The 24997-nt window shown below is 58.1% G+C and overlaps 2 protein-coding genes and 1 long non-coding RNA gene across 3 annotated transcripts; 2 read left to right on the top strand and 1 right to left on the bottom strand.

The window, feature by feature from the left end:
• Positions 1-1812: 1812 nt before the first annotated feature.
• On the top strand, positions 1813-9729 carry KCNK6 (potassium two pore domain channel subfamily K member 6). The gene is made up of 3 exons (XM_026687740.2): positions 1813-2615; positions 4428-4823; positions 5046-9729. Exons 1-3 carry the CDS (start codon positions 2306-2308, stop codon positions 5279-5281), a joined length of 942 nt encoding a protein of 313 aa, XP_026543525.1. The 5' UTR covers positions 1813-2305; the 3' UTR covers positions 5282-9729.
• LTBP4 (latent transforming growth factor beta binding protein 4) lies at positions 5997-21402 on the bottom strand. The gene is given in 31 exon segments (XM_026687737.2): positions 5997-6927; positions 7023-7172; positions 7333-7579; positions 7581-7714; positions 8279-8380; positions 8383-8430; positions 8527-8676; positions 8748-8876; positions 8997-9071; positions 9899-10108; positions 10754-10897; positions 11021-11146; positions 11268-11393; positions 11559-11690; positions 12190-12312; positions 12426-12551; positions 12714-12845; positions 12922-13047; positions 13249-13374; positions 13834-13959; positions 14046-14171; positions 14437-14568; positions 14659-14757; positions 14850-15026; positions 15142-15306; positions 15972-16094; positions 16227-16301; positions 16518-16623; positions 17373-17605; positions 18340-18561; positions 20923-21402. Coding segments are annotated over 31 exon segments (4359 nt in total). The 5' UTR covers positions 21149-21402; the 3' UTR covers positions 5997-6784.
• A 342-nt stretch (positions 21403-21744) lies between these two features.
• Positions 21745-24259, top strand: LOC148129996 (uncharacterized). Its single transcript, XR_015750406.1, has 2 exons — positions 21745-22194; positions 24136-24259. It is a non-coding gene; the product is annotated as an uncharacterized LOC148129996 (long non-coding RNA).
• Positions 24260-24997: the final 738 nt, after the last annotated feature.

Below are 24997 nucleotides of genomic sequence, written 5' to 3'. Positions count from 1 at the left end.
GACAAGCAAACCAAGGAATTGAAGGAGGGCGAGTGCAACGATGTGCGTTTGGCAATCGCCAAAGGCCTCCTGGGTGAAAAGCAGGTGGTGGCGTCTAAAGCTGGTTCCGGAGGGCAGAAGTTCCTTGGTCCTGATAAATCTGGCAGGTTTTCATGGCAGGAACCTGGAGCGTTCCATCCCTGCAGGAGTGAATCGGATGGGCCTATAGGTTGGGGGACAGGTGTTCCCTCAAATTAAGCTAGCACCCACCACCTTGCAGGCTGCCTGGAAGTAAGCCAGCAGCCAACACAGCTTGCAAAGCAGAGGTGGGCTTGTTGAGGCATGTCCATTGCTGCTCACGACTGCATTCTGGAGCCAGTTTAAGTTCCCGGTGCTTTTCAAGGGAGCCTGGTGTATGGTGCATGGCAGTAGTCGAGCATAAGGAGACTAGAACAAGAGTGACTGAAGGGCCCCCAATCTAGGAAAGGCCTTCTTGGCTCTGACATAGAATGGGAAGAACCTCAGGGGGCACACCTTGAAGGGGGATGGGCTACCTCCTGCAAGTCAAAGATCTGGGAGGTGCCCAGATCTGGGTGATTGAAACACCTGCACTCGGTCTTGGCAGGGTCAAGTCATTCCTCTCCATCCAAACCCACCTAGGCTCCTGACACGGTCAGAACCTTGCCAACTTAACTTGACTGGACCTGGGGATCTCCACCTCTGGCCATGAATGCAACGCCCATTTGGGACTGACTGGCAACCCACCTGGACTCTCCGCTCAGCTTGAAGAAGAGATGGCCGTTCTGGCCAGGAAGGTCTTCAGGCAGTCTTTACCTGGGGCACCCTGTGGGTGGACTACTCAGAAGCTGCACTTAGCCCGTGTGCAATGGCATAAGTAGGGACGCTGCGTGCAATTGCAGGTTCTGTCAAGCGCAGTGTGCTCTACAGGTACTAGCTGCAGCCTCGGCCTATCCTGCACAGCCTGACAGGCTTAGCTTGTTTGATTAAGCCAGTCCTCTTTCTTGCTGCACAGGCCTCTCAAGATCTGTTTGCGCCCCCCCCCTACCCCCACCCCCTCTTGAGAATCCGGCCATTGTGTTAATCGGCTGTTACTTGGGGCATCCTCCTTTCATGGCTGGGCTGCTGTTCCTTCAGATTCCTCTTGCTAGATGGAGCCTTGCTTTGCTTTCTGCAAGAAGCCCTTGCTGATGGGGAGCCCATGGCATCAGCCCTCCAGCCCCCCCCATAGGTTTCAGGAGGAGGATTCCACTTTCAGGTGGCTTGGTGGCTTCTGGGGGTCATGCTGGGAGTCTCTAAGCAGCATAGAGGCATAGAGGCCCAGAGAGCCATAGCCTGGCTCCCTTTCCCTGGGTCTGGTGGAATTGGGGAACCAGTCCTTGTGGAACAAGCACTCGGGCCCTCATGGGCTGTTCATGTACACGCTGACATGTGAACACTCTGGATACACCCACATAAAAGATGAGAGTGAATGTTGGAAAATAAAAAATGTTGAGGGATTTGCTTCACTTTTTGCTTGTATATACACTGACAGCTTATGCACTGGAGACAAATTCCTGGTGTGTTCAATCACACTTGGCTGACAGAGAATTAGAATTCTAATTCTCCTGCTCCCCATTCACGCTGCTGTTGCAGGGGACCCTTTCTCTCTGCCTGGTGGCTCTTCCCGGTCCTTGTTCCCTCAGGCTTCCTTGCTAGCAAACCTCCCACCAGTCGCCCAATTCCTGTTTTCACACAACTTGCTTCCTGCCGAGAGCACACCCACAGTCCTCCCTCCTCTAGACCTCCTGAGGGGGCTAACGAGCTCTTTTTCCTGCTCTCTTGATCCCTCCCTCCATTCTGGGAGGTGGCAAGGACCAAGGCCAAGACAGGACAGGACAGGACAGCAGGGGAGCAGCAAAGCACAAGGCCTTGGCCAGAAGTCCTACCTGGTGCCCACTACCCTTGCTTCCTCCAAAATCTGACCCTCCTGGGGTGAGCTTCCACTCCAGTTGGAAAGGCCAAGGATTGGCCTTAATTTCTTGGTCTACGCCAGGGCGAGGAGCCAGGGGCTTCTGAACATGTACCCGATGCTGAGCACCTGACCGTCGGAGTTGGTGGAACTGGGACTGAACTGGGCGAAAGGACCCCGCCTGCCAGGTGCAACTCTTGGCTGTCCCGGCTCCGCCTGACGGGAGGAGCCTGGCCGCCGCCCAAGAGGCTGGTCAGCGGAGTCGCCGGGGCGGACACCGGCTTGGCTTCTGCAAGCGTCTCCTTCTTCTTCCGCTTCTATTTGCCGCGAGTGGCTCTGCGCTCCGCCGGGAGAGCCATGAGGCGCGGCGCCGTGTTGGCGGCCTTCGCGCTGGCCTACGCGGGCTACCTGCTGCTCGGAGCGCTGATCATTTCAGCCGTCGAGCGACCCTACGAGAGCCGGCTGCGAGCCGAGCTGCAGGAGCTTAAGAGCGACTTCCTGCGCAGCAGCCCCTGCCTGTCCGAGGCCAGGCTGGAGCGTTTCCTGGGCGCAGTCTTGAGCGCCGACCGCCACTCCGCAGCCCTCCTGCACAACGGCTCGGCTGCCACGTCCAACTGGGATTTCGCCTCAGCCTTCTTCTTCGCCAGCACTTTGATCACCACCGTGGGTGAGTCGAGGCCGGCCTCGCTTCTTCGGGACAGGCGGCCCTGTTCTCCTCCACTTTCCGCCAGCCATTCCGGGCGCGGTAGGGGGGAGGGGGAAGGGTCTGGCGGGATCCCCGCAACCGTGCGCCTTGTAAGGTGGCGGCGCCGGGAGGAGCGCGCTTCCGGGGTCCAGGCCGAGACCCACCCTCCACGCCCAACTCTCGGACACAGCCTCTTTTTCACGCTTGAACGTGGCGCCGTGTCTCTACCCTCCGAAACGCGATCTTGACGGAGAACTGCTGGCGCAGGTGAGCAGCCGCGGCCGCTTCCTGGTCTTCGCCTGCTGCTCGCTCAGGGCTGCCGAGGGTCGAAACAGTGCGCTGAGAAGGGGCCTTAATACAGTCGCTGGCTTTGCCTGGGGCGGTTCTCTGCTGGTGCGGGTGGTCACATACGGTCCCTGCAGCCCGTTCTGACCCGAAGGGTGTGGACGGAACTGCCAGGCTTAGCCGGAGCTGCGTCTCCCGGCTCGGGTGTTCAGGCTTGTTTGGCTGCGTGAACTGGTAGCAATCCACCGGCTCCGCTTTGTACCTTGCCCGGTGGCAGCTGGCTCTTCTGGTGGAACCCGCCTTTTCCGAGGGAGCCTCGGGCGGCTACTGGGCTGGCCTCCGCGGATCCTCCCTTACTCCTGGCAGGAGCCCTGCAAAACAGGTGGCAAACCTGGTGCCCTTCTCAGTGGGGCTCCATCAGAGGTGAGAGGCAATTTCTGTGCTTTTGGTGCCAATGGCAAGTTTTAAAATTTCATGTTCCATTCTTTTTAACCTAACAGCACAATTTTATTAGCAATAGTTACATGAATATTGCACCATTGTCATGTAGAATGACTCCGAAGATAACTGTTGTGGTTACAACACTCATAAAAACGGCAAAAGAAGAAACAACAGTTAATTTACCCCCCTCCATTTCTTTCTGGAGAAAGAAAAGATGAAAGGCGGCAATGGGCAAGTGCTGGGCTCTGTCAGCTACACTTGGCTTAGGGGCAGAAGTGCCAGCTTTGAAAAAGGGCCCTAGCCTTGATCATTCGTGTCCTCTTGCCACACAGGGTATGGGTAGCCCATCCATTTGGCCCCCTGGAATTGAGCAACAAGCAAGCTGGCTAGTTTTTCCAGCATAGTGTGGCATCCCCAGTTGGTGTGCAGTTGCTGTCCCTCCTGTCTTAACCCAGAAGCCCCCAAGACAACACAGGCAGTGTTCCATGTGAAAGGGGTGCTGCCCAGGAGCCAGAATTCCCCACCCTCTGCTGTGTCACCAGTCCTGGGGCACTGGCACCTGCCACCTGCCTTTGCCCCGTGTCACTTCTGGGTAGCCCGCTGTGCCCAATATACAGGATTGACATTTTTTTCCTTTCAGCAATGAAAACCATTGGAAGTCCCAGCAACGGCCAACCTATTAATGCTTCCAGCCTGAACTCTCAGACTAAAGACTAAAGCGGACTCTCGCCAAGCCCCACCCCACCTGTCATGAACCATCCAGCTGCTCCATGAATGTTCCACTTCCCTTCAGAAGGGCAGAGGTCTACCTGCCTCCCACCCTTTTTTCCCCTTCTGTCCCATGAGCTGTGTGAGGCTGCTATCCAAATAAGAATTGGGCCCCACAGCAGCTCATGCTGCAAAGGCACGAATAGTCCTCCCGTGGGCAGAGGTGGCTTAGTCTGTTTGCTGGTCTGGTCAGTGGAGGGACAGACACCCCTGTCTCTGCCCCTGAACCCAGGTGCTGCTCAGGGCGGAGCCTCAGCACAGGTACCGCTGCCCCTGATGCTCACCCTTCCCTCCTCCCAGGCTACGGTTACACTACGCCCCTCTCGGACGCCGGCAAAGCCTTCTGCATCCTCTACGCTGTGGTGGGCGTCCCCTTCACCATGCTGGTGCTGACAGCTACCGTGCAGCGCCTTGTGGGCACCTTCACCTCTGGGCCCCTGGAATACCTGGCCCTCCGCTGGGGCTCTGACCGCCGCATCCTGTCGTGGGGGCACCTGTTTGTGCTGATGGGCCTGGTGTTGGCAGCCTTCTTCTTAGTGCCTGCTGCCATCTTCAGTTCTCTGGAAGAGTCCTGGAGCTTCTTGGACGCTTTCTACTTCTGCTTCATCTCCCTCTGCACCATCGGCCTGGGGGACTACGTCCCTGGGGAGCAGCCTGGGCAACACCTTCGCCCCCTCTACAAGGTCTCTATCACAGGTCAGTAGTGCTCTGCCCCAGGAACAAATGGAAAGGCCATCCCACCCAGAGAGCATCCAGGTGGAAGGTTGAACCAGAGTTTTGATGGCAGGTTGGTGCTGGGCACCCCAATCCCGCCACTTCACATGGGCAACCCGTGATTCCCAGGTGGGCAAGGAGGAGGGAAGAGCCTGCCTATCTTCCAGATCTGTTCCTGGCTCACCCTCCCCCCTCTCCTTCCAGTTTACCTGCTTCTGGGGCTGATGGCCATGCTGCTGATTCTCCAGACCTTCCACAAGCTGGCAGACCTGCATGGCCTCTCCGAGCTGGTCTTCCTGCCCCCGGAGCAGCCTCCCGAAGAGCATCAGAGTATCCTGGGGGAGCCCAGCTGTCCCTCTGAGCCAGGGCAGAGGGAACAATTGCCTGCACACCCCAGGCCAGGAGGCCCATCCCATTATTCCTCCATTAACACATCGTAGCAAGGAGCAGCAGGGTGAGAGTCGGGGCTAACCCACAAGGAAGACTGGCTGCTCTCCTCTGTCCTTCCTGACCAAGGAAATGAGGCTGCTGGACGGTCCACTCCTGTGGAGGGCAGGGGAGGGAATAGAGCTCCGCTCTGGCCAGGAGAGGAGAGCTTGGAGAGGCTTCTGGCTCTGCCTTTGGATCAGCTGGGAGGGGGGATATTTAAGAAGCTCAGCTAAAAGGCTGGAGCTCCTAGGCCCTTCATCCCTCCGCAGTGACTCCTCCTTCTATCACTGTAGTCAGTGCAATGTGGCCCAGTATCCTTTGCTTCCAGCTGTGGCTTGAGCTGCCGAGGCGGAAGTGGGGGGGCTGTGCGCTTGAGACACCAAAGCCTCAAATGGAAAGTGGAAGGGAAGGGCCCCAACCAGGGTCCATTTCTCAAAACATTTTGCTACTGACACTTCACGCCAGAGAAGACAAACTGGTGGGGTTCGCTCTGTGTGGTTATTTCTGAGCACTTGACTGCAGAAACCCTTTCCCCTTCTGGCTGGTGAGACCCCAGAGCCACCCTGGAGGCTGCTTGGCCTGTGTTGCTATTTCCACCCCCACCCACCCACCAGTTAATCCAGCCAACTCTTCCTGTCCCCACCAAACACCTGTGCCCCAGAGGGAGGGGGGACTGGAGGAACTCCTTGCTGGTCTCTTCTCCTTAGAGAAGCCAAATCTGTCAACTCCTCTTATAGAAAATATTTATTGGTCCAGTAACAGCAGTGAAAAAGTGACTGTGGCCCCAGCTGGCATGCTGCCAAAAAGGCTGACAGCCCCTACCTGGGTTGTGGGCATCTTTGGATGCGCGAGAGGGTTTAAGCGTCTGTTCGAGCAACAAGGGAGGTGGAGCTGGGGGAGCAGAGGTGGTGAGCTGTGGGGCCCCTCTCCTCATGACAGGCAAAAGGACCTGGGAAATGTTTGGGGCTGTGGGCTTCCGTGCTGCCCTTGGTCCCGAGGGTAGGGCTGGAATCCTGTTAGCAGGCATTCACTGGGACTTGGCCCTATTCCCATCCCCTCTGCGAAAGCCCCGTGGGCCCAGGGAAGGACTGGCCCCAGTGCTCCTGCCAGTGCCCTGCAGGGTAACTCCGCTGTGAGTCTTCAGCAGATGAGGAAAGGGTGCGGGGGGGGGCATGCCTTCCCGTGCACACATGGACAACGGGGTGGGTGGGGGAGAGGAAATGTTTCCAATCGGAGGCAACATCCCCTCCCTGGGACAGGGCAAGGAGGCAGCCAGATGGGCTCAGCCTTCCTAGGACAAGAGGGATCCAATCTTATTTTGGAATTTTTTAGCCACCCTCCCCTTGCCCCATGGCCCTAACAAGGAGTAGAAGAGCCCCCGCTCTCCTGAGCACTAGCCCCCTCCCCAGCTCCTCCAAAGGTTGCAGGCTGAGGGGGGTGGGGCGGGCAAAGGGCCCTTTCTCCGTTCCCACCTGGAAAAGTAATAAATATTCCCCACCCGCCCCAGCTCAGGCTCAGCTGCGGGGGATGTGGAGGCATCGGGGGAGCCGCCCTGCGGGAGCGGTGCCAGGAGGGCACAGGCAACGGTAGGAGCCTTCCAGGTTGAGGCAGCGGCCGCCAGAGCACAGCCTGTCCACCTCCCTGCATTCGTCAATATCTGCAGAAGGAGAGAGATCATGTCAGGCCTCCCGTTGGCCAGGAGAGCCGGGCTCAGCCCGCCAGCTGAGGTGGCAAGAAAAGGGGGGCCCTCACCACGGCAGGCCATGTGGGTCGGGTCAAGGCGGTAGCCCTCGTTGCAGAAGCAAGTGAACCCGTCGGCAACCTGGATACACCGGCCGTTCTCACAGCCACTCAGGATCCCGCACTCCTCGGCTGGAAGCCCTCTGGTGCCTCCAAAACGGCCTGCTGGTGATAGACCAAGAGATGCCAGCAGGCTTCCCTTTTGCACTGGCATGGCCTGAGCCGCCCCCTCCTTCCAGCTTCCCCTGCCAGAGGCCCCCTTTCCTTCCAGCCCAGGACCACCTGCAGGTAGCTCCCCCCTCCCCCTTTGTCACCTACTCACGGTAGTCTTCGCTGGCGCGACTGGGCCGCTCAGGATAGGAGTGCCCACGGCCACGGGACAGGTAGTGCCAGTCTGAGTCAGGGGGGCTGTGAGGCTGGTATCCATCCCGAGGGTCCTCAGCTGGGGTCTCTAGCTGCGCTTCGCCATAGGTTGTGTCATCCAGGCCAGCGGCCTCGTAGGGGGATGGCCCATAGAGCGACTCGTGAGGGAGAGCGTCATAGCTGGGAGCCAGAGGGGCAGGCCGTGCCAGGGGGTTCGTAGACCTCAGGGCCATAGGGAAGAAACTCTCCTCCGCCATATTCGAAGGGTGCCCCCAGGCTGCCTGGCCTCCCCAACCCATAAGTGGGACGCTGGAGGACATTACACAGGGCCTCAAAGTCATCTGGGGAAAGCAAAGGGGTGGGGGCGGGTTAGGGCCAAAGCAGTCTAAATGCAGGGGTAGATGGTCTCCAGAAGCCCCCCAGCAGTACGGTGCTGTTGAACAAAGGAGGAAAGGCCCTGAAGCGTGCCCCACAGAGACTCCCCACAGCCTCTCCTTGCTACTGAGGGTCACAAAGCTAGGGAAAGGGCAGCAAGACCCCCCCGGTGGCCAGGTGGAGGTGCTCAGGAAGAAGGCAACATTCTCGCCCACCCGGGCCTGGAAGAGCTGCATCCTCAGCACACACCACGGGGCCTGAGGGGGCACCTGGAAACCTTATTGTGTCAAATAAGGACTTTCCACCCACGGTCAAGATGGCCTCCAGCTCCTTGCCATGAGGACGGGTGGCATAAAAGTTTAATCAATAAATGAAAACAGACGTCTGGGAAAAGGAAAGGTGGCTGCAGTTCTTCCCAGCACCTGCTGCTCCTTTCCTCTTCCCTGTTCATGAGCCTGCAAAGGCGGGGGAGCACGGGGCCCGCTCCTCTGCTCCACCCTCGGCTCCTGGGGGAAGAGGAGGGCACCTACCTGAGTCCCGGGCTGGACACAGAGCGCAGTTCATGCTCCAGGCCTCCCCATAGAGGCAGCAGCACTCCATGTAAGTCACCCGCCGGTCCAGGCGGGGTCGGCGCACACCAGGTCCGGGCCCACCTCCTGCCAGCAGACGGCCAGGTCCTCATCTGGAGGGGAGGAGGGATTGCCAGGACGACTCCCAAAGAACCAAGGCTCCTCCCGATGCCCCCCGCGAGGCTGGGCCTGAAGGGGGGAATACGAACCCAGGCCGTGGCTCTCATTGGTCACGCATCGGCGCTGGGAGGGGTCCAGCACCAGGGGAGCTGCGCAAGAACAGTAATAGGAGCCGATGGTGTTGATGCAGTGGCCCCCCACGCAGGGCTCGGCTTCTTCATCCAGACACTCGTCGTTATCTGGGGCAACAGGGGCATTGGTCACTCTCGGGCCATGAGCACCTCAGAAGCAGGGAGGGAGCAGTGCTCACCGATGCACTCCAGGTGCTGCGTCTCGTAATAGTAGCCATTGGGGCAGTAGCAGGAGTAGCCAGGGATCTTGTTCAAACAGACCCCGCCCTTGCACACCTGGGAGCCGAAGAGGGTACACTCATCCACATCTGTGTAGGAACACCGAGTTGGGCATAAAGGGAAAAAGTGAAGACTTCTAACCCACTCTCTTCCATGTGGGACCCCGTCCCATTTAAGCTGGCCGCATCCAGAGCCCTCCAAGTGCGCACCTGTAACTGCTGGGACGTTTCTGACGAGGACAGCAGTGTAGCCCCTGCCGTGAGGACACAGAGCCTGGAACTCGGCTGCAGGGAAACAGGCCGCCTGTCAGCAGCTGCCCCAAGGCCCCCAGCCCTCCTCCCGGACTCAGTCGGGGGGGGGGGCATCCAACAGCCTTTACAGGACCCTTCAGAGGAGACGGAAGATGACCGAGGCCAGGAACACCCACAAAGGGAACCTGCTCGTGTCTGCCAGAGGCAGAGGGGGCTTCTGACCGGCCAATTCTCAAGACCACCTGCAGCCCTCCTGGTGCCCCAAATGCCAGCCCAGCCCCCTACCCCTGCCCCGCTTCGGTTCCCATTTGGAGCACAGCTCTCTCCCTCCCTGTTCCTTTTGGATTCCTAGAAGTCGGGAGCAAAGCTGGACCGGAAGGCTGCTTGCAACATCATTTCTCCCCTCTGCATTCCCTGCCCCCCACACCCCAGACCAACACAGGTGCTTGGGCTAAGAACAGTCAGGCAAGCGAGCCTAAAGCTCACTCCGCAAAATTAACTTTGGGAAAACCCTCAAGCCCCTCCCCCTTGTTCCCATGACGACAGGGGATCCTTTCACCCAAAGGATCGAAGACCCCAGTGCCACCTACCAGCCTCTAGAGCTGTAACTATTTTCGGCTAAAATGATATGCTTTTTCCTTTTGTTGTATTTTTCACTTAAAAACATTTCGTATGCATTTGCTTTGACAAAGCATGTAATTTTATGTGTGTTTTTCCCAATTCTCTGTCATTATTTAAAAGCCACAAAATAATAAGCTTTTGATAGTGGGGGGGAGGAGCAGGTGCAAGATTCTGTGCCTGGAGCTATTCCAACCCACGGTTCCTTCCCTTGCCCCCCGGGTTGACCCTCCCAGCCTTACCTGTCCCCAAGGAGGGGCAGGCCTGGATGTGGCAGTCGAGGCCCCACCCGTGGCCAAGACTGCAGCAGCACTCCTGGCGGGTGGCATTCCTGGCCAGGACGCTTTCACACGCTTGGGCGGCGTTTGGGTCATAGTAGCACTCGCGTCGCAGACCGTCACCGTTCTCCAACTGTGCCGCATCTGGGTGCCTGGGGAGGGCTGGGGGACGAGCTGCAGGACGGAGAAGGTGGATGGGACCCCCTCCCCAGTTCATTCAGAGAGTTCCTCCCAGAGTGTACCCTCCCCTCCACCAGACTGGGTGGTCCGAAATGCAGCTGGCAACCTGCCTGGCAACATTGTCCCTCTCCTGCAGTTGCTCTGCTGGCTGCTGGAGGCTCCAGTTCACCTTTAAAGCCCTGAAGGTAACCAGGTATCTGCAAGTCCGTGTCCCCCCCCCCAGCCCCCCGCCTGGCCTTGGCTGACCCATTTTGATCAGAGGTGGGGGGGGCGTCTTCCCAGCAATAAGGGGTGTCCTCAGCCCTCCTTCCCATATCATTCCACAAGACCTTTGGGGGCTGCCATCGTGGCTCACCTTAATTAGTTACGTGCCTGACAGTTTTCTATTTGTTGTGTTGTTCTTGTGTGACCTTGAAAACCACCCCAAATCTTTCGGGAACCGGTTCGGAGCGGTCTCCCTCCAAGGGCCACCCACTGGGAAGGCTGCCCCTCTGCTCTGTGGGTGGGAGGCTGGGCCAGTGGCAAGTATTCTATGCTGACCCACCTCTGGGGGGGCTTCCCTCTTTGGACCTTTGAAGCTTACCTTCCTTCCGTCCCTTAGGCCCCTCCCCGGTCTCCAAGCCTCCCCCCAGCTCTCACCAGCACTGGGCAAAGCAATGCAGCGGCCAGTCATGGGGTCAAACTCTTCCCCAGTTTGGGGGCAGATGCACAGGAAAGAGCCTTCCACGTTCTCACACGGTGCTGTTCCACACACCCCCTGCAGTGTCTCACACTCATTCACATCTGTGAGGAACGGATGGAAAAAAGGTGCCACTGGGATCCAGGTCTCCCCCTCCCTTCCTCCTCGCCTTCTCCGTTTGGTCGGTCCCTGGGCCTCCATCCCCTGCCCTGCTGCCAGCCACATACCTAAGCAATGCCGCCCATCCCTGGCACTTTCATAGCCCTGGTCGCAGATACATTGGAAGGAGCCGAGCAAGTTGTGGCAGATGGCATGGGCACCACACGTGGAACTGTTCTGACACTCGTCCACATCTGCAAGGGTCACGTATACCCACTCAGAAGAACTGTGATCCTTTGGCAAGTCACTCAGTTGCAGAGGTCACCGCTGTGAGGCTCCTCCTGCCCACAGTCCAAACCCCATGGATGTCCTCACCTATGCAGTCCCCAGCAGCAGCAGCTCGGTAGCCCATCTGGCAGGTGGCCACACAGTGATAGGAGCCCAGTGTGTTCTCACATCGCTTCTCTCCACACGCTCTGGGGTCCTGGCATTCATCGATATCTGAAGGGGGAGTCGGCGGTTGGAACAGGTGCAAGGCTAACAAGCAGGAAGCTGAACCGGCCCAGGCAGAGGGTGGGTCTTGTTGGAGAAGGCTCCCATGCAGACGCTGTGCAACCAATGCCGGGAAGGAGACACGGAAAGCCCACCAGGCCTGGCACAACTCACCGACACAGTCTCCTGTGGCACTGGTTCGATAGCCGATCTGGCAAGCCACGACACAGCGGTATGAGCCAGCTGAGTTTTCACAGCGCTGTGTTCCACAGAGGGCTGCCCCATACTCCTGGCATTCATCGATGTCTGTGGGATGTACGAAGAGGGAGGCTCAGTAGGAGCCGCTTGTCCCCGGGGAGGGGCTCAGAATTCCAGGGATCAAACCCTGCCGTCGGCATCCAAGGGCCTAATCAACTGTGGTGGAGCATCCCAGGATGAGCCTTTGGGGTCCCCTGCCAGAGGGCTAATGGATGAAACGACACTCTGCAGGGGCCCTGGCAGCAGGCCCTTCTGAGAGAGGCACCACCAGGGGGTGCGGGGGTGGGGGTGGCGGGAGGCAGAGAGACTCTTGGTTTGCGGGTCCCACTAGTGCTGTCAAGAGGGAAGACCCTACCGCGTGGACTTGGAGCTTGTGCTTATGGTGGCTAATCCTGTGCCAGCGGCCAGAGACTCCAGGGTCTCCCATCTCACAGCTTCAACCAAGGCTCTGACTTTCTCCTCTCTCAACCTTGGCAGGCTGAAAGTAATGGTGCCCCCCCCCCCATCCCACAACCCCCGAGACTAACTGCTGAAAACTGCCACTCACCCTCACAGGAAGCTTTGCTGGGTGTGCTGCGGGTGCCAGGGGGGCAATAACAATCAAACGAGCCTTCGGTGTTGGCACAATGCCCTCCAGTACAGACTGTAGCACTGAGGCATTCATCAATGTCTGCAAAGGCCAAAGGAGAGGTCAGCAGGGCATGAACCCCGCAGCGGTTCTGGATCTCATCCCCTCCTTGGCATGCACTCAGTACCCCCCAGATGAGACTGCAGGGCACTTACCCTCACAGGAGGCCCTGTCGGGGGCTGCAGTGAAGCCCTGAGCGCAGAGACAGGTGTAGGAGCCTTCAGTGTTGAGGCACTCACCCCGTGGGAAGCAGAAGTCACCCTCCAGGCATTCGTTGACGTCTAGCAGTGGGGAAAGACGAGTGGGCACTGTTCTTGCCAGTGCTGCCAGTCTATGCCTGGAGGGACCCAGAGCTTGGAAAGAAGCTCAATGTGGGTCTACAGGAAGACCGCAGCCTCCGACTCAGCCCTGGCTGGTATGTTCATCTGATGTGTGGCACTCACCCACACAGGAAGTACCCCCCACGCCCTCCGTCCGATACCCTCGGGCACACTGGCAGCGGAAAGAGCCCTCTGTGTTGAGGCAGAGCCCCTGAGGACCGCAAGGCAATCCTGCTGCTGCACACTCATCAATATCTGTGGAAGGAATATGCCCATCAGCGGTGTCCCTGTGCTGCCCCCACACCTCCCCCCGACTCCTCCCCTTGCGCACCCAGGCATTGGTTCTCCGTCAGGCTGGCCCGGAAGCCAGCAGGGCAGAGGCAGCGGTATCCACCGGGCACATTCTCACAGCGTCCAGAGCCACAGGGTGGAGGGCTTTGCAGGCATTCGTCAACATCTGTGGGGTACAAAGAAAGAGGTTGCATCCCAGAGGGCCCCTCTGGACCCACGCTCGTCTCTCCACTCTGGATGTCTCTGAACAAAGCCTGCCGAAGGGGGTCACCCAGGAGGTTTGGGTGAACAGGCTGCTGCCATCCCCCAAAGCACAAATGGGGCAACAGACCAACCCACAGGGGCAGTTTCTCCCCAGCCCCCTGACCTGCACACAGAGTCCCCAGCGGGTTCGGCTGGTAACCAATGGGGCAGCTGCAGCGATATCCGCCTGGCACATTTTCACAGTGGCCAGGTTGGCAGAGGGAGGGGCGGCCTTGGCACTCATCCGCATCTGGAAAATCACACGGTGACTGTGTGTCCCAGGCTCCTCCCTGCCTCGTTCACGCACTCAGCCCCCCCACCCCCACCAGAAGAGGAGACTCTGGCCAATGGGGCCCAACTGTTTGTGGGAAGTGAGATGCACATTTGGAAGGGCTTTAAACCCTATCACCCTATCAGCAAAGGAGGTGTGAACGTGGGGGCCCTGCTCTCACCTTGGCACTGGCTGTACCCACAGGAGCAGGCACAGAGTCAGCGTGTTTGAGGGGCAGGCAGGCTTGGGGATACCCATTGACATGTGCAGCCAGAGAACAAGAGAAGGGCAGCCATAACAGCAAAACAGCCCCCAGGTTTCTCTGAATGAGAACCATGTTTCAAGTCCCACCCCCCTGTGTACCAGTAGGCCGAGGAGAGGAGCTGGGGCTGCTGGCCAGCCAGCTTACTGCCCCCACCAAGGCCCCACGCCCATTACCTCGACATTCAGTGCCGGAGGGATTGGGCTGATAGCCACTGGGACAGGAGCAGCGGAAGGAGCCCAGGGTGTTGAGGCAATGCCCACCCGCACAGGGCTGGGGCACGAGGGCACATTCATCAACGTCTGGAAGGGAAACCGGACAATGGGAGACACGGGTGCATGGAGGGAAGGGCAATTCCCCTGAGGGCCAAAGCCTCTGGAGCCCCTACCGTGGCACTCCACTCCGGAGGGGTCAGCTTGAAAGCCCATGTGGCACCTGCAGCTGAAACTACCCGGGGAGTTCTGGCATTGCCCGTTGGCACAGGGGCGCGGACTGCTGCGGCATTCATCCACATCTGCAGAGTGGGAGAAGGGAGTACAGCTGGCGGGAAGGTTGGAGGGCAAGAATGGCTCAGTGGAGCCCTTGATCTGCTCCTCTGATCACCTACCCGGCTGGGGGGCGGTGGGGATACCCGTAAGCTGGGCTCAGCCCAGAATCTACCAGCTTCACAAAACCCGGCTTGCCCCTGGCCATCGGAAACTCCATCTTTGGGGAGGCCTGCCTGCCACCCCAAAGGTTGCCCCCCACTGAGTTTGGGTTGTTTTTTTTCTCCAACTCACCAATGCAGTGGGTGCCTTGAGGGCTCAACCAGTAGCCACGGTCACACACACAAGTGTAGCCTCCCTGGCGAGGAAGGCAACGTCCTGGCCCGCACACCTGGGGGTGTCGCTCACACACCCCTCGCCCAGCCTCTGGGGAAGCATGCCATGGGAGCCTGGTCATTTCTGCGCCCTGGCCTTTCCCCCCTTCCCTCCAGCCCTTGCCACCTGGCATAGCCCCACCTTCTGTACTTGGTGCAGCTGGCCCAGTTCCAGGGGAGCGAGTGGGCAGGGGCCAAGGAAAGCGCTCCAGCAGCGTAGTGGGAGGGACGCTCCAGAGAGCTGCAAACCAGAAAGAGCTGGCATAAGGGAGAGGAGGGGCTGCCTGGGAGGCACACCCGAGCCAAGGTGAGAGTCCTGCCCTGAAGACATACCCACAAGAGACGGTGCGGCTGTTGTCCGAGGCACCTGCGGGGGAGGCCCCTGCCTCCCATGCTGACGGGTCACCGGCACTCTGGGGGGGTCCTGGCCAAGGAAGCGAGTGTCAAAACGGAGGTCTGAGGCCGAGTAGTGATAGCCGGGCCCAGCTGGACAGATGTCCTTGAATCCCTCTGGCAGGAGAGCAACAGCGGCACGTCAAGCAGAGGGCAAAGCTCCCATGCCGCCCTCCATCCCGCCCACTTGCCTTTACTCCTGCCTCATGTGGCAGGGCTCTAGGGGCCTCACCAGAGCCAAAGGGTGGGCAGTGCTGGCAGCCCCAGCCCCAGGCCTTGCCCACTCGGCTGCAGCAGCAGATCTGCTTGGTGATGTTCCGGAGGGTGGGCAGGGAGCACCGGCCATCCCGCAGCACACGGAAGCAGGGGGCTTTCACCTCGGAGATCACGTGGTGGGCTGGGGAGGAAGAGAAGGGCCGAAAGCTTTGGCTTGCCAGTAATCCAGGGGGTGCCCCCCGCAGCCCCCCCCCAAGGCAAGCCCAGCCGGAGCAGGGCTAGGATACTCTGCGGGGAGGGGCGGTTGGCTACTTCGGCCACTCCCCAATGTAAAATTTTGCTGTATCTTAGATAAATTTGCCTTCAGCTCAATCAGTTTGTTGCGTAATTTGTCCAATTTTGAAGAAGAAGTTGAAGATTTCTTTCTTAATATCTGGACACAATTTCTGACCGATTGTACATTTGGCGCCACCCTGCTTTTCACACCCAAAGCCAACGGTCTGCAAGTGGAAAGTGTCGCTTTCTCAGCAGTCTGGTTTTACTTCCCTCTGTTACACACTTTTGTATGAACTCTTCAAGGGAACCAAACGTTAAACAAGATGCTACTTCAACTCCACTCTTTCACCCTTTGGGGCGGGCACAATATTGGGTTTCCCCCATGTGACCTTGGATGGCCAGGAGAGGGCAGCATTGGTCCACCTGCTTTGGGAGCCAAAAAGGGAAAAGAGCCCCTCTGCCCCCCCACCCCCCACCCCAGGCCACCAGCAGGTTCTCTTCCCAGGCCCTTCTGGAAGTCCAGGTGGAGCCATACCACCCCACCCTGCCTTCCCCTGGGATTGGACTCACAGATGCAGCTGCTGCGAGAGGAGTCAAGGATGTAGCCCTCATGGCAGACACAGGCAAAGCTGCCCCGCGTGTTGGTACATTCCCCATTGTGGCAGAAGTTGCCCTCCTGGCATTCATCCACATCTGGCCAGAGGGAGAGACGGTCAGGATGGCAGCGGGATCAGCTGGGCAGACTACCCAGCACCTGCAGGTCTAGGCTCTCCGCAAGGCTCCCTGCATCCCTGGCGGCCCAGCAACCCTTCCCAGGTGGCTCACCCACACAGGAATGATTCAGCCGCAGGAACCCTCTGGGGCAGCCCAGCGCATTCCTTCCAACTGGCCCAGAAGCCCCTGTGGAGAGACTGCCCGTCAGAGAATGAAAGACCAGGGCTGCTTGGGGGATGTGGAAGAGGAACGTGGGGCTTTCCAAGGAGGGAGGCAAGCAGCAGGCACGGCCAGAGGGGCGTGGGGAGAGATGAGGATCTGTGGAAAGAATTGGGCCAGAGGACACCAGCTGGGTATCGGGTACCCCGGGGCAGCGGGAACCGCCGCTTTCAGCTATCTTACCCGCGTCACCATCGGCACAAGGCAGACAGCCATGAACACCCCAGGCGACACCGGAGCCACGGCAGCAGATCTCTCGCGTGCGCAGTCCAGGCAAGGGGGCACTGCACTGAAAGGGCGAGGAGGCGGCCAGTTAGGGAATGCCCCTGACCAACCCAACGACACCCTATTAACCTTCCGTGCTCCTGGCAAGCGAGGAGAAGGCAAGGCGTGAGTTCGCACAAACAAGTCCGTGGAGAGCCAAAACTGCACCCCGCCACCCTCTGAGATGGCGGCTGCGCAATAGGACCCTGAGCAGCGCGCTCGCTTCTGTCCTGGGGAATTTCACCCTCTCAAGAAGGAATCGATCGCGCAAAGTTGCGCTCTTGACTGCGCACGTGGTTCTGTGCGGAGTATGAAAATAGGCCTGCGTGCGCTGGAGATCGGCTGAGAATTCAGCAGAAAGAACCTGAAATGGGGTGGGGGCGCCTGGGGCAGCCTCTCTTGCCTGCCTCTTCCCGCCCGCAGCCCTCGCCTACCTCGCTGGGAGGGAAGAGCCGAGACCCCGGCACCTCTAAGCTACTTGCCTCCCGCTGTGGGCGCGAAGGAGAAAAACGACGCGCTTCGCAAGGGAAGACGCGGACATCTGACCAAGGACTAAGGCAGGCTGGACCCGGCCCGGCGCCCGGTCGCTGCCGCTCCGGAAACAGCCGAAAATCCTCGCACGGCCGCGGGAATCTACAGTCGCCTCCGCGCCTCCCGGGCAGAACTCAGCCCCGCTTTTCCTGCCGGCTTCGGCGGGGGGTCGGAGGTGCCGGAGCGGCTTTTGAGCCGGCCCGTCGCCTGAACAGGATTTGTTCGACAGCCGCCCCAGCCTACCTCTTCGCCGCGCAGCTGCTGGAAGCAGTAGCCGAAGCCGGAGGTTTCGCCGTACCCGCCCTCGGGGTCCCGGCGGCTGCTCTGGGCCAACACGCCGGAGAGGGCTTGGCGGGAGGGCGAGAAGGCGTCGGGGCCACTGGGTAGCAACACCTCGCTGACTCGCTCCACCTGGTGGATGGTGACCGAGGCTTCCGGCGGGTGCTCCACGTGGACGTTCACCAGCGACGCCACACCTGGCGGGGAGGAGACGCCGATGGGGGCCCAAACCCCGCCAGCCCTCTGCTGCCCACCCCTGGCCGCCAGGAAAGGCTTGCACCCTGGGCAAGCCCCGCTGGGCCAGCTGCCCCCTCCCCGCTCCTGCTGCCCCCAGTCTACCAGGTTCCTTGGTGAGCTTGACCTGCCTCTCCTGCCCAGCACTGGAGTTGCTGCTGTAACAGGATTATGGTTTATTGGATTTATATGGCTGCCCATCTCGTCTCATCTAAAAGACTCCAGTCAGCTCACAACAGGTTAAAAACAATCCAATAAAAATAAGTGAAAAACTGTCCATAAGAGGGAAATCATCACCAGTAGCCGAATGTAGGATTGATCTTGGCCCAATGCAGCCTTTGTAAGACAGCCCCACCTTTGCTGGACCCACAGACCAGGGGCAGGGCCATGTCTTCAGAGCCTCTCTCAAGGCCAGGAGGGGTGGGTAAATGGGACCCTGACATGCCAGTCCTCAGGGAAGGGGGGGGGCGGAGAGAGGACCCTGTTTCTTCTCCTAAATCTTTCTATCCCTTCAGCCGAGGGGTCCAGCTCTTAACTGATGCACCTTGCTCCATACAGTCACGGGCAGGGGATGGGCCTGCCTTGGTGTCCTCGCCTGAAACTTTGGCATGCAAGCAAACTTTCACAGCCGTTCCTCTCTCTTGGTGGTTCCTTCACGGTCCGATTCCCACCTGCCCACCCTTCCAGGCTTCCTTACCATCTTGCTCGTAGCGGTGGTTGGCGATTGGGAGGGTGTGCACGGACTGCTGCCGTCTGTTCTCCGGCTCCCCCTCAGTTCCAGGATGAGCAGGGCCTTGTCCCTGGCTGGGGTAAGGAAAGGCCGGGATGTGGCAGAACTTGCCAGTCCAGTTGTGGGGGCAGAGGCACTTGTCCTTCTTGAGGCAGACTCCCCCATTTTGGCAGATGAGAGGACACAGGACTGCAGGACAGAAGATGGAGTGGAATCAGAGGCGGAAATTCAGATGACCCAAGCTCAGCTCACTGGCTTCTCAGTGGACACGCAGGCTTGGAACAGGACAACACAACACCAGGCAGCCTGCCTTTGTTTTCCACCCCCACCCTGATCAATGAAGCACCTTCCCTGTCTGGCCCTGTTACACCCACGGCTGGGCCTTTTCTTCGCAAGGAGAAGGAGCACAGGAGAAGGAAGGGGAGGAAGCAGAGGCCACAAAGGAGAGCGGGGAGGCTCCCGATCCTCCAAAGCCCCTGAAGGCGGGACAAGAAGCAAGGGGTGGAAACTATGCAAGGAGAGAAGCAACCTGGAGCTCAGGAGGAACTGACTGACAGGGAGACCAGTCAACCAGTGGAAGGGCTTCCCTCCAGGAGTTGTGAGGGCTCCCTCACTGGAGGCTTTTAAGAAGAGGCTGGACAGGCCTCCTGCTTGATCAGATGGGGCTGGACTAGAAGACCTCCAGGGTCCCTTCCAACTCTCTTCTTATTCTGCGACTCTGCCTGTGACTCTGCTGTCCTATCCAGGGAGAGAAAGGTAAAGTGAAGAGGGGGAGAAGGCGGCTTTTCCTGATCCCATCCTTTGGCTGCCCTTTCCCTGAACAAGAGGCTTCTGAGCCTGTCTGCTCTGGAAAGGCATTTGTCCCCCAGACCACCTTTGCTGAGACTGACAGGTGGGTGAGCAACTGTTTTCAGTACAGAAACGTTTTTATCCCTTGGATTTAGGACGTTTGCATGGCTCTCTAGCAGGAGCTTAGCAGAGAGACCTGGCCAGGATGGCAAGGCAGAAGGCCGCAGGGCTGAGGGCCTTGGGGCTTTTCCCACCTCCCTTCATCCACTGCGATCCACAGGGAAAGAAGCAGCAGCAGATCCTTTCCTCTAGGGCTGCCTGGGCAGGGAAGGGAGCCCTCCAGCTCAGACTCCTTCCAGGGAAAGGGTGGTCGGAGGAGGGACAGCCCTGTGGGAGGAGCTCGAGGCCGGCCGGAACAGCAGGCTGAGGGGCCAGGAAGGGGTGTCTCTTCAGCAACAGAGCAGCAAGTTCAGCTAGGCATTTGCTCCACCTGGGGCGGGGGGAATGTCAAAGGCTACCCCCCATGTGTGGAGCAGCTGCAGCAGCAAGCAATTAGGAGTGTGTGACCCTAGACTAGTGGCCAAACCCCTCCCTGCTGTGCTCCCACCCACACCAGGGCTGGGTAGCATCAAGTGGAACAAACCGCACAACAACTGGGAGGGAGGAGACCGAAAGCAACCCCCTCCCTCCCAACCCCCCCCCCATGATCTCAAGCTAGAGGCCGTTGCCTTTCTAGGGAGAACTGAGGCTCGCTGGGGGCAATTGGTGGGCCGGACAAGTACTTGGGGCCCAGAGGCCTTTCTTGGTCCAACACAGCCACCCCCTTGCTCCTCCACAACTTTGGCAGGACTGGAGCCAAGGCAGACTGGCACCCAGCCCAAGGCAGCTGGTCCCATCTGGTGGTGGCACAATGCCAGCCTCCTGTTTATGCTTTCATTTCCCAGCACCAGGCCCTAAAGAGGCTCCAGCAGGATCTGGGTGTAGGATTGAGCCATTGGGGAAAGAGCTCGTGGGAAAATGGGGACACAGGCAGGTGGGCCCCTCCCAGAAATCAGGGGAGGGAAAAGAGGCAGCCCAGCAGACAGTTCTGTGCCTCTACCCGATTTCCCCCACCCGCCCATGACCCAGATAGTTCTGGGAGACCCCCCTGCGGCCACCTGGGAGAAGAGGAAGGCCAGCCCACCCTGCAGGCAGCTACCTGCTTCTGGGTTGCGAGAATGGCCTGCCCCTGCCCTGCCTCCGCCCTCCACCCCCTCCTGCGCCTACCAGGCAAAGCCACGCCCAAGAGCCTGGCTCGGGCTGCAGTGCAGAGGACTTGAAACCAGAGACAGCCCTGCAGTCAGGGCAGCAGCTGGAAGAGGTAGGGGCCCCAGAAGGAAGGAACCAGGGTGGGCCTACCAAAGGGATGAGGGCCAGCTAGCTGCTGATCCCAGGCAGAACCTTGCCTGGGAAACGGGAGTGGCACAGAGAACCAGGGACCTGCCAAGCAGTGGCTGGGGCTGAAAGTAAGGCGAGACACCCCCAGAGGGCACCTGATTTGGACCAGGCAGCAAAAGGGAAGAGGGGGCGCAGCAGGGTGCTCGAAAACGGACTGGCGTCAGGGCCCTCCATTTCCCACAGCACAGGGTATGGGTCGTCCCCTTGCCCCCTGCCTTCCCTCCCCCTTGACCAGTGTGCGTAGGTCTCTTACCAGGGGCCCATCACCTCAACCCCGAAACCAATGAGTGGGACCGTCAGCTCCCCTGCCCCCTTGGTACTCACAGACACGGAATCCAGACGCCCCTTCCGCTGCCCTGGCACTCTCCCCGCTGTACAGAGTGGTAGCGTTGCCCTGCTCGCATCGGTTAATGCAGCGCCCGTTGCTGCAGTGCATGTGGCAGATTGTGGGGGTGAAGAGGACCTTGACCTGCTGACCCTCCCCAGGCAGGGGGGAGAAGCTAACCAGCAGCAGCAGAACAGCTAGTAGGAGGTGGTGGACGAAGCCCATGGCCCCAAGCTGAGCAGGGAGCCACAGCTCCAGACAGGCTGCAGGCAGGGAGGGCTATGCGCCCACCATGGAGAGCACACAGACCCACCCGCTTAATTGGAAGCAGCAAGCTTGGGGTGGGTGGGCTGCAAGCCAACAACAATGTTTACAAGGGAGCACGGCCGCCAGGAACAGGGTTAACTCTTAGCTGCTCTCCACAAGCCCGGAGGACCGAGCGTCCTTCCCTTGCCCCCCCAGTGCAGAACAGCTGCCCTCCCCACCCACAGAGACGAGGTTCCAGCAGACAAGCCGACTCTGCTGAAGTCCCTCAAGCTGTCCCCCTCTGCAAACATCTGCAGCAGATGTGCTCTCCTGTGCAAGCCACCCCTCTCCTCCACCGTGCTCACTCGTGGGACCCTTGCACTGCCTTGTGCTGGTTGACGCTGCTCCCAGTTGCTGTGTCCCCACCCGCCCCTCCCACTGCCACTATCCCCCCCGCAGCAGCTGCTTCCTGCCCAGTCTGACTGGAGCGCTTCTGGCTCCTCCAGCGAGGCTGCCTCCCCGCCCCATGTTTCCCTCTACTCCCTTCCCCTCCTGTTTGAAGGATAAAGCCCCCTGTCCCTCCATCCCATTTGTGCCTGGGGGTCACTGACTACAGGAGGCCAACGCCTTTTCAGCCTGGAAATGCAAGATTTGAAACTGGTTTCTAAGAGGAGAGCCCCCATTTCCTTTCCCCAGCTGTTGACACACTCAGGGCTGCTTTGTGTTGGATTTCTGACATGCAAAGTCTTCCTCCTCCAATAGCTGTTCCCAGAAGAAAGATCCCTCCCTTGCAAATCTCCCAGCAGGCACCGTTTGGGAGCAGGGCAAACATCTGTGCCAGCTGGACATGCACTGGCTGGTCCTAATGAGTTTGTCTTGTACTCTAAGCCAATTCTCCATCCCCACCCCCGCTTGCTGCCTTCTCAGACATCAAGGGGACTTAGGAAGGCTCATTCCGGAAAAATGGGGATCCTGGATCAGAGGGGAGAAGGAGGACCCTGGGATTTAGGGAAGTTTCAAGCAAAGTAAGTGCCCCCCCCCACCGCACCCAAACATTTGAATGTGGAAAGCACTCAGAGACAGCAAGGGAAGGTGGGGCTTCCTGATGGCCTCCCCAGGGAGGAAGTGGGCCTGTGGGCGGTGGGGGAAGGAGCAGCACCCACTCTCCTCCTTCCAATGCAGCTTTGCATGACATCATCTGGAAAAATCATCTGGAAAAACCTAGCCAGAGGTGGGGTGGGAGCACAGGACAACTGCCAGATCCAGAGGGGCGGGGACTGAGCTGGACATGGGAACTCTTTGGAAACTTCCAGAGAGGGAGAAGAGGGGTGGAGGCATCTGCAAGTCCCTTGCCTCTCTCTACACAGAGAGAGCCCCCTCCCCTCAGGCCTCTCTGCTTAACCCAGATGTGTGGGAGACAAACTGGGCAACTGGATTGTTTGGGACCCCAAAGGGACCAACTAAAGAGAAGCCGGGAACCCTCCTTGGAAGGCCCTTCCCTCAACGTTTCAGCCCCGACAACTCCCCTTCCACGTCCCCACCTGCCCCCCCCCCGAGCCTCTCTCCAGTTGCAAGCCTAGGAGCCTCCCCAGGGACAGGGGCCCTCACCCCTCCTGGCCTTTCTGGTGGACCCCTCCTTGCCAGAGAAGCTGGGTGGGGCGTGCTGTGACCTTCCCAGATCGACCCAAGGCCATGTGCTGTGACTGGATGAGTGCCCCCTGCCTTTCCCCCACCATGGAAGGGGGGCCCTGCTCGAGAGGCCCCCTTCCAGAGGAGGCCACCTATTGCTTTCAGCCCAGGGGGTTCCACTCAGGCCAGGCTGCCCACCCCCCCGGCTGCTGCCCCTCGTCTGCTTAGCCCAGGGGCTATGCTGCCACCTGACCAAGACAACCACCTCCCGGCTGGGTCCTGAGGCTTTATCCTCTACCTGGCCTACAGGAAGGCAGCTTTTTGAGAAGCACCAGAACATCTGCTTCCCATAGAACTCTGGGCAGGACATCCCATGCCAATCCTTTTTCAAAAAGGGTTATACTTCTCAGGAATAGCAGATCTAGCATGGATTCCTCTGTTCCAACTTGGGGGAAAAACAACGTTTGCACATGCTCCCAGTTTTCCAGGGGGAAAAGGCAGATTGCATAACTTACATTTCTTTATTAAAAACCGTCAGTCTTAAACTCTCGAGGATCTGCTCGTGAACGCCCTTCTGCTTTAACCCTAACTGTGGGTCTCTGCAACTTGCCAGAAGTGCCATTCTCCCAGTTCTTTCTGCAGCTCTACAACTAACACCCTCAAGTTACAGCTCAGTGGCAAGCGTAATTCCCAGGAATCTTGTCAGCTCCATTCTGTGGCATCCCACTCTCCTCTGACAATTCCCTCCCCTCTGGGATTGTCAAAATGGCTGTTTGCAGGAGGGCCCTTTTCTCTTTTCTCCTATGTCGGGGCCCCTGCATGGCCATTCTTGCCAGCTGTTTGGACAGGGTGGGGGGAAGCCCAACTCACAAAGGCCAGCCACAGGCTTGCCCAAAGGTTTCCTTCCCATCAGCACTAACGCTCCAGCCACTCTCTTCCTGGATCGACTTCTTCAGGTGGTCAGATTTGAACAAGAGGGATCCAGGGGGATCTCGAGAGGCAGATCGGCCTATGACTAAAATGTAAAAAATACCTGGCATGTTTTCCAGATTCCACATCCCTCTCTGGGACCACAACGTCAATACCAGGTAGGCTCTTTCCAGAGGTGGTTGAAGGCAGCGATTTTCTATCAATAGACCAGACGTTCCCTCCTGTCTCTAGGACCAGAGTAAGCTCATTACTACGGCTGTGCAGACGTAACCCAAAGCGGGCGAATCTAACTGGGAAAAGGCAGGGATGGGCCCACTGTGGGACAAGGCTGCTAAGACAAGAACAGGTGAGGGGGCAGGGAGAGGGCAATGCTCCTCAACACCTGTCTTTTGGTCTTCTCCCAAAAGGTGAATGCGTTTAAATGGACCTAAAAATAGCAGATACCGAACTCGGGGTAACAAGAGGCCTAATTACGGAGCACCGGCCTATCACGAAGCCTGCAGGACCAGATAAGCCGCATCTGAGAGTCTTTTTTTTTAAAAAAAAGTTTTATTCAATTTTCCACATTTTAAAAACATCTCTTTTTAGCGAACAGCATGATTACAGGTTTCACATGTACATACAAATATGACCATAGTTACGTATTCAGTTTTTGTATTCAACTTATCTAAACAAAGCTTTTATACATTTTCTATTTTATTGTATTACTCCAAATGCTTACCTCTTATTTAATTCATCTATGTTAGATTCATAATTATTATACTTTAATACCTTTAACTGTCACATTTGTATATTTCATCTTACATTCTAATTAGATACACTTCTCCTAAAAAATAGTTTCCCCCCTAAATTATCAATTTAAGTGCGCCACCTCAAAGTACTATATATTCATTAATCATCTCCCCTTTTAAGTCCCATGAAACATTTAACTTTTTATTAAAATTAATAATCCCTACATAGCATATATAAACCAGAGTCTGCATGGTTTTTCGCCGTCTTAATTACATAAGATTTGTTTACAATTTCAAAAAAAAGACATATTAATCTATTCATTTAATCCTGAACCCTAATATTAATTTCATTTCAGCTCTCCTCCTGTATAATTTCATTTATTTCAATATATTTAATACACATATTCAGGGGTGGGATTCAAATTGTGTAACTAGTTTTGTGGGTGTAACTAGGTGGGCGTGGCTAAATGGGCATGGCCAGGTGGCATGGCCATGTGACTGGGTGGGTGTGGCTTTTTTTTGCACACACACCCCATGC

Source organism: Notechis scutatus, chromosome 8, assembly GCF_049901735.1.
Source record: "Notechis scutatus isolate UNSWTSFEM ecotype Mainland chromosome 8, rNotScu1.2, whole genome shotgun sequence".
NCBI lineage: Eukaryota > Metazoa > Chordata > Lepidosauria > Squamata > Elapidae > Notechis > Notechis scutatus.
This window is presented reverse-complemented; position numbering and strand designations above follow the sequence as displayed.

Excerpts from the sequence above, each read along its gene's own strand:
- KCNK6 (XM_026687740.2), top strand. The coding sequence starts at position 2,306 with ATGAGGCGCGGCGCCGTGTTGGCGGCCTTCGCGCTGGCCTACGCGGGC. Across the intron at positions 2,616-4,427 it reads CACTTTGATCACCACCGTGG|GCTACGGTTACACTACGCCC; the intron begins GTGAGTCGAGGC and ends CCCTCCTCCCAG. Across the intron at positions 4,824-5,045 it reads CTACAAGGTCTCTATCACAG|TTTACCTGCTTCTGGGGCTG; the intron begins GTCAGTAGTGCT and ends CTCTCCTTCCAG.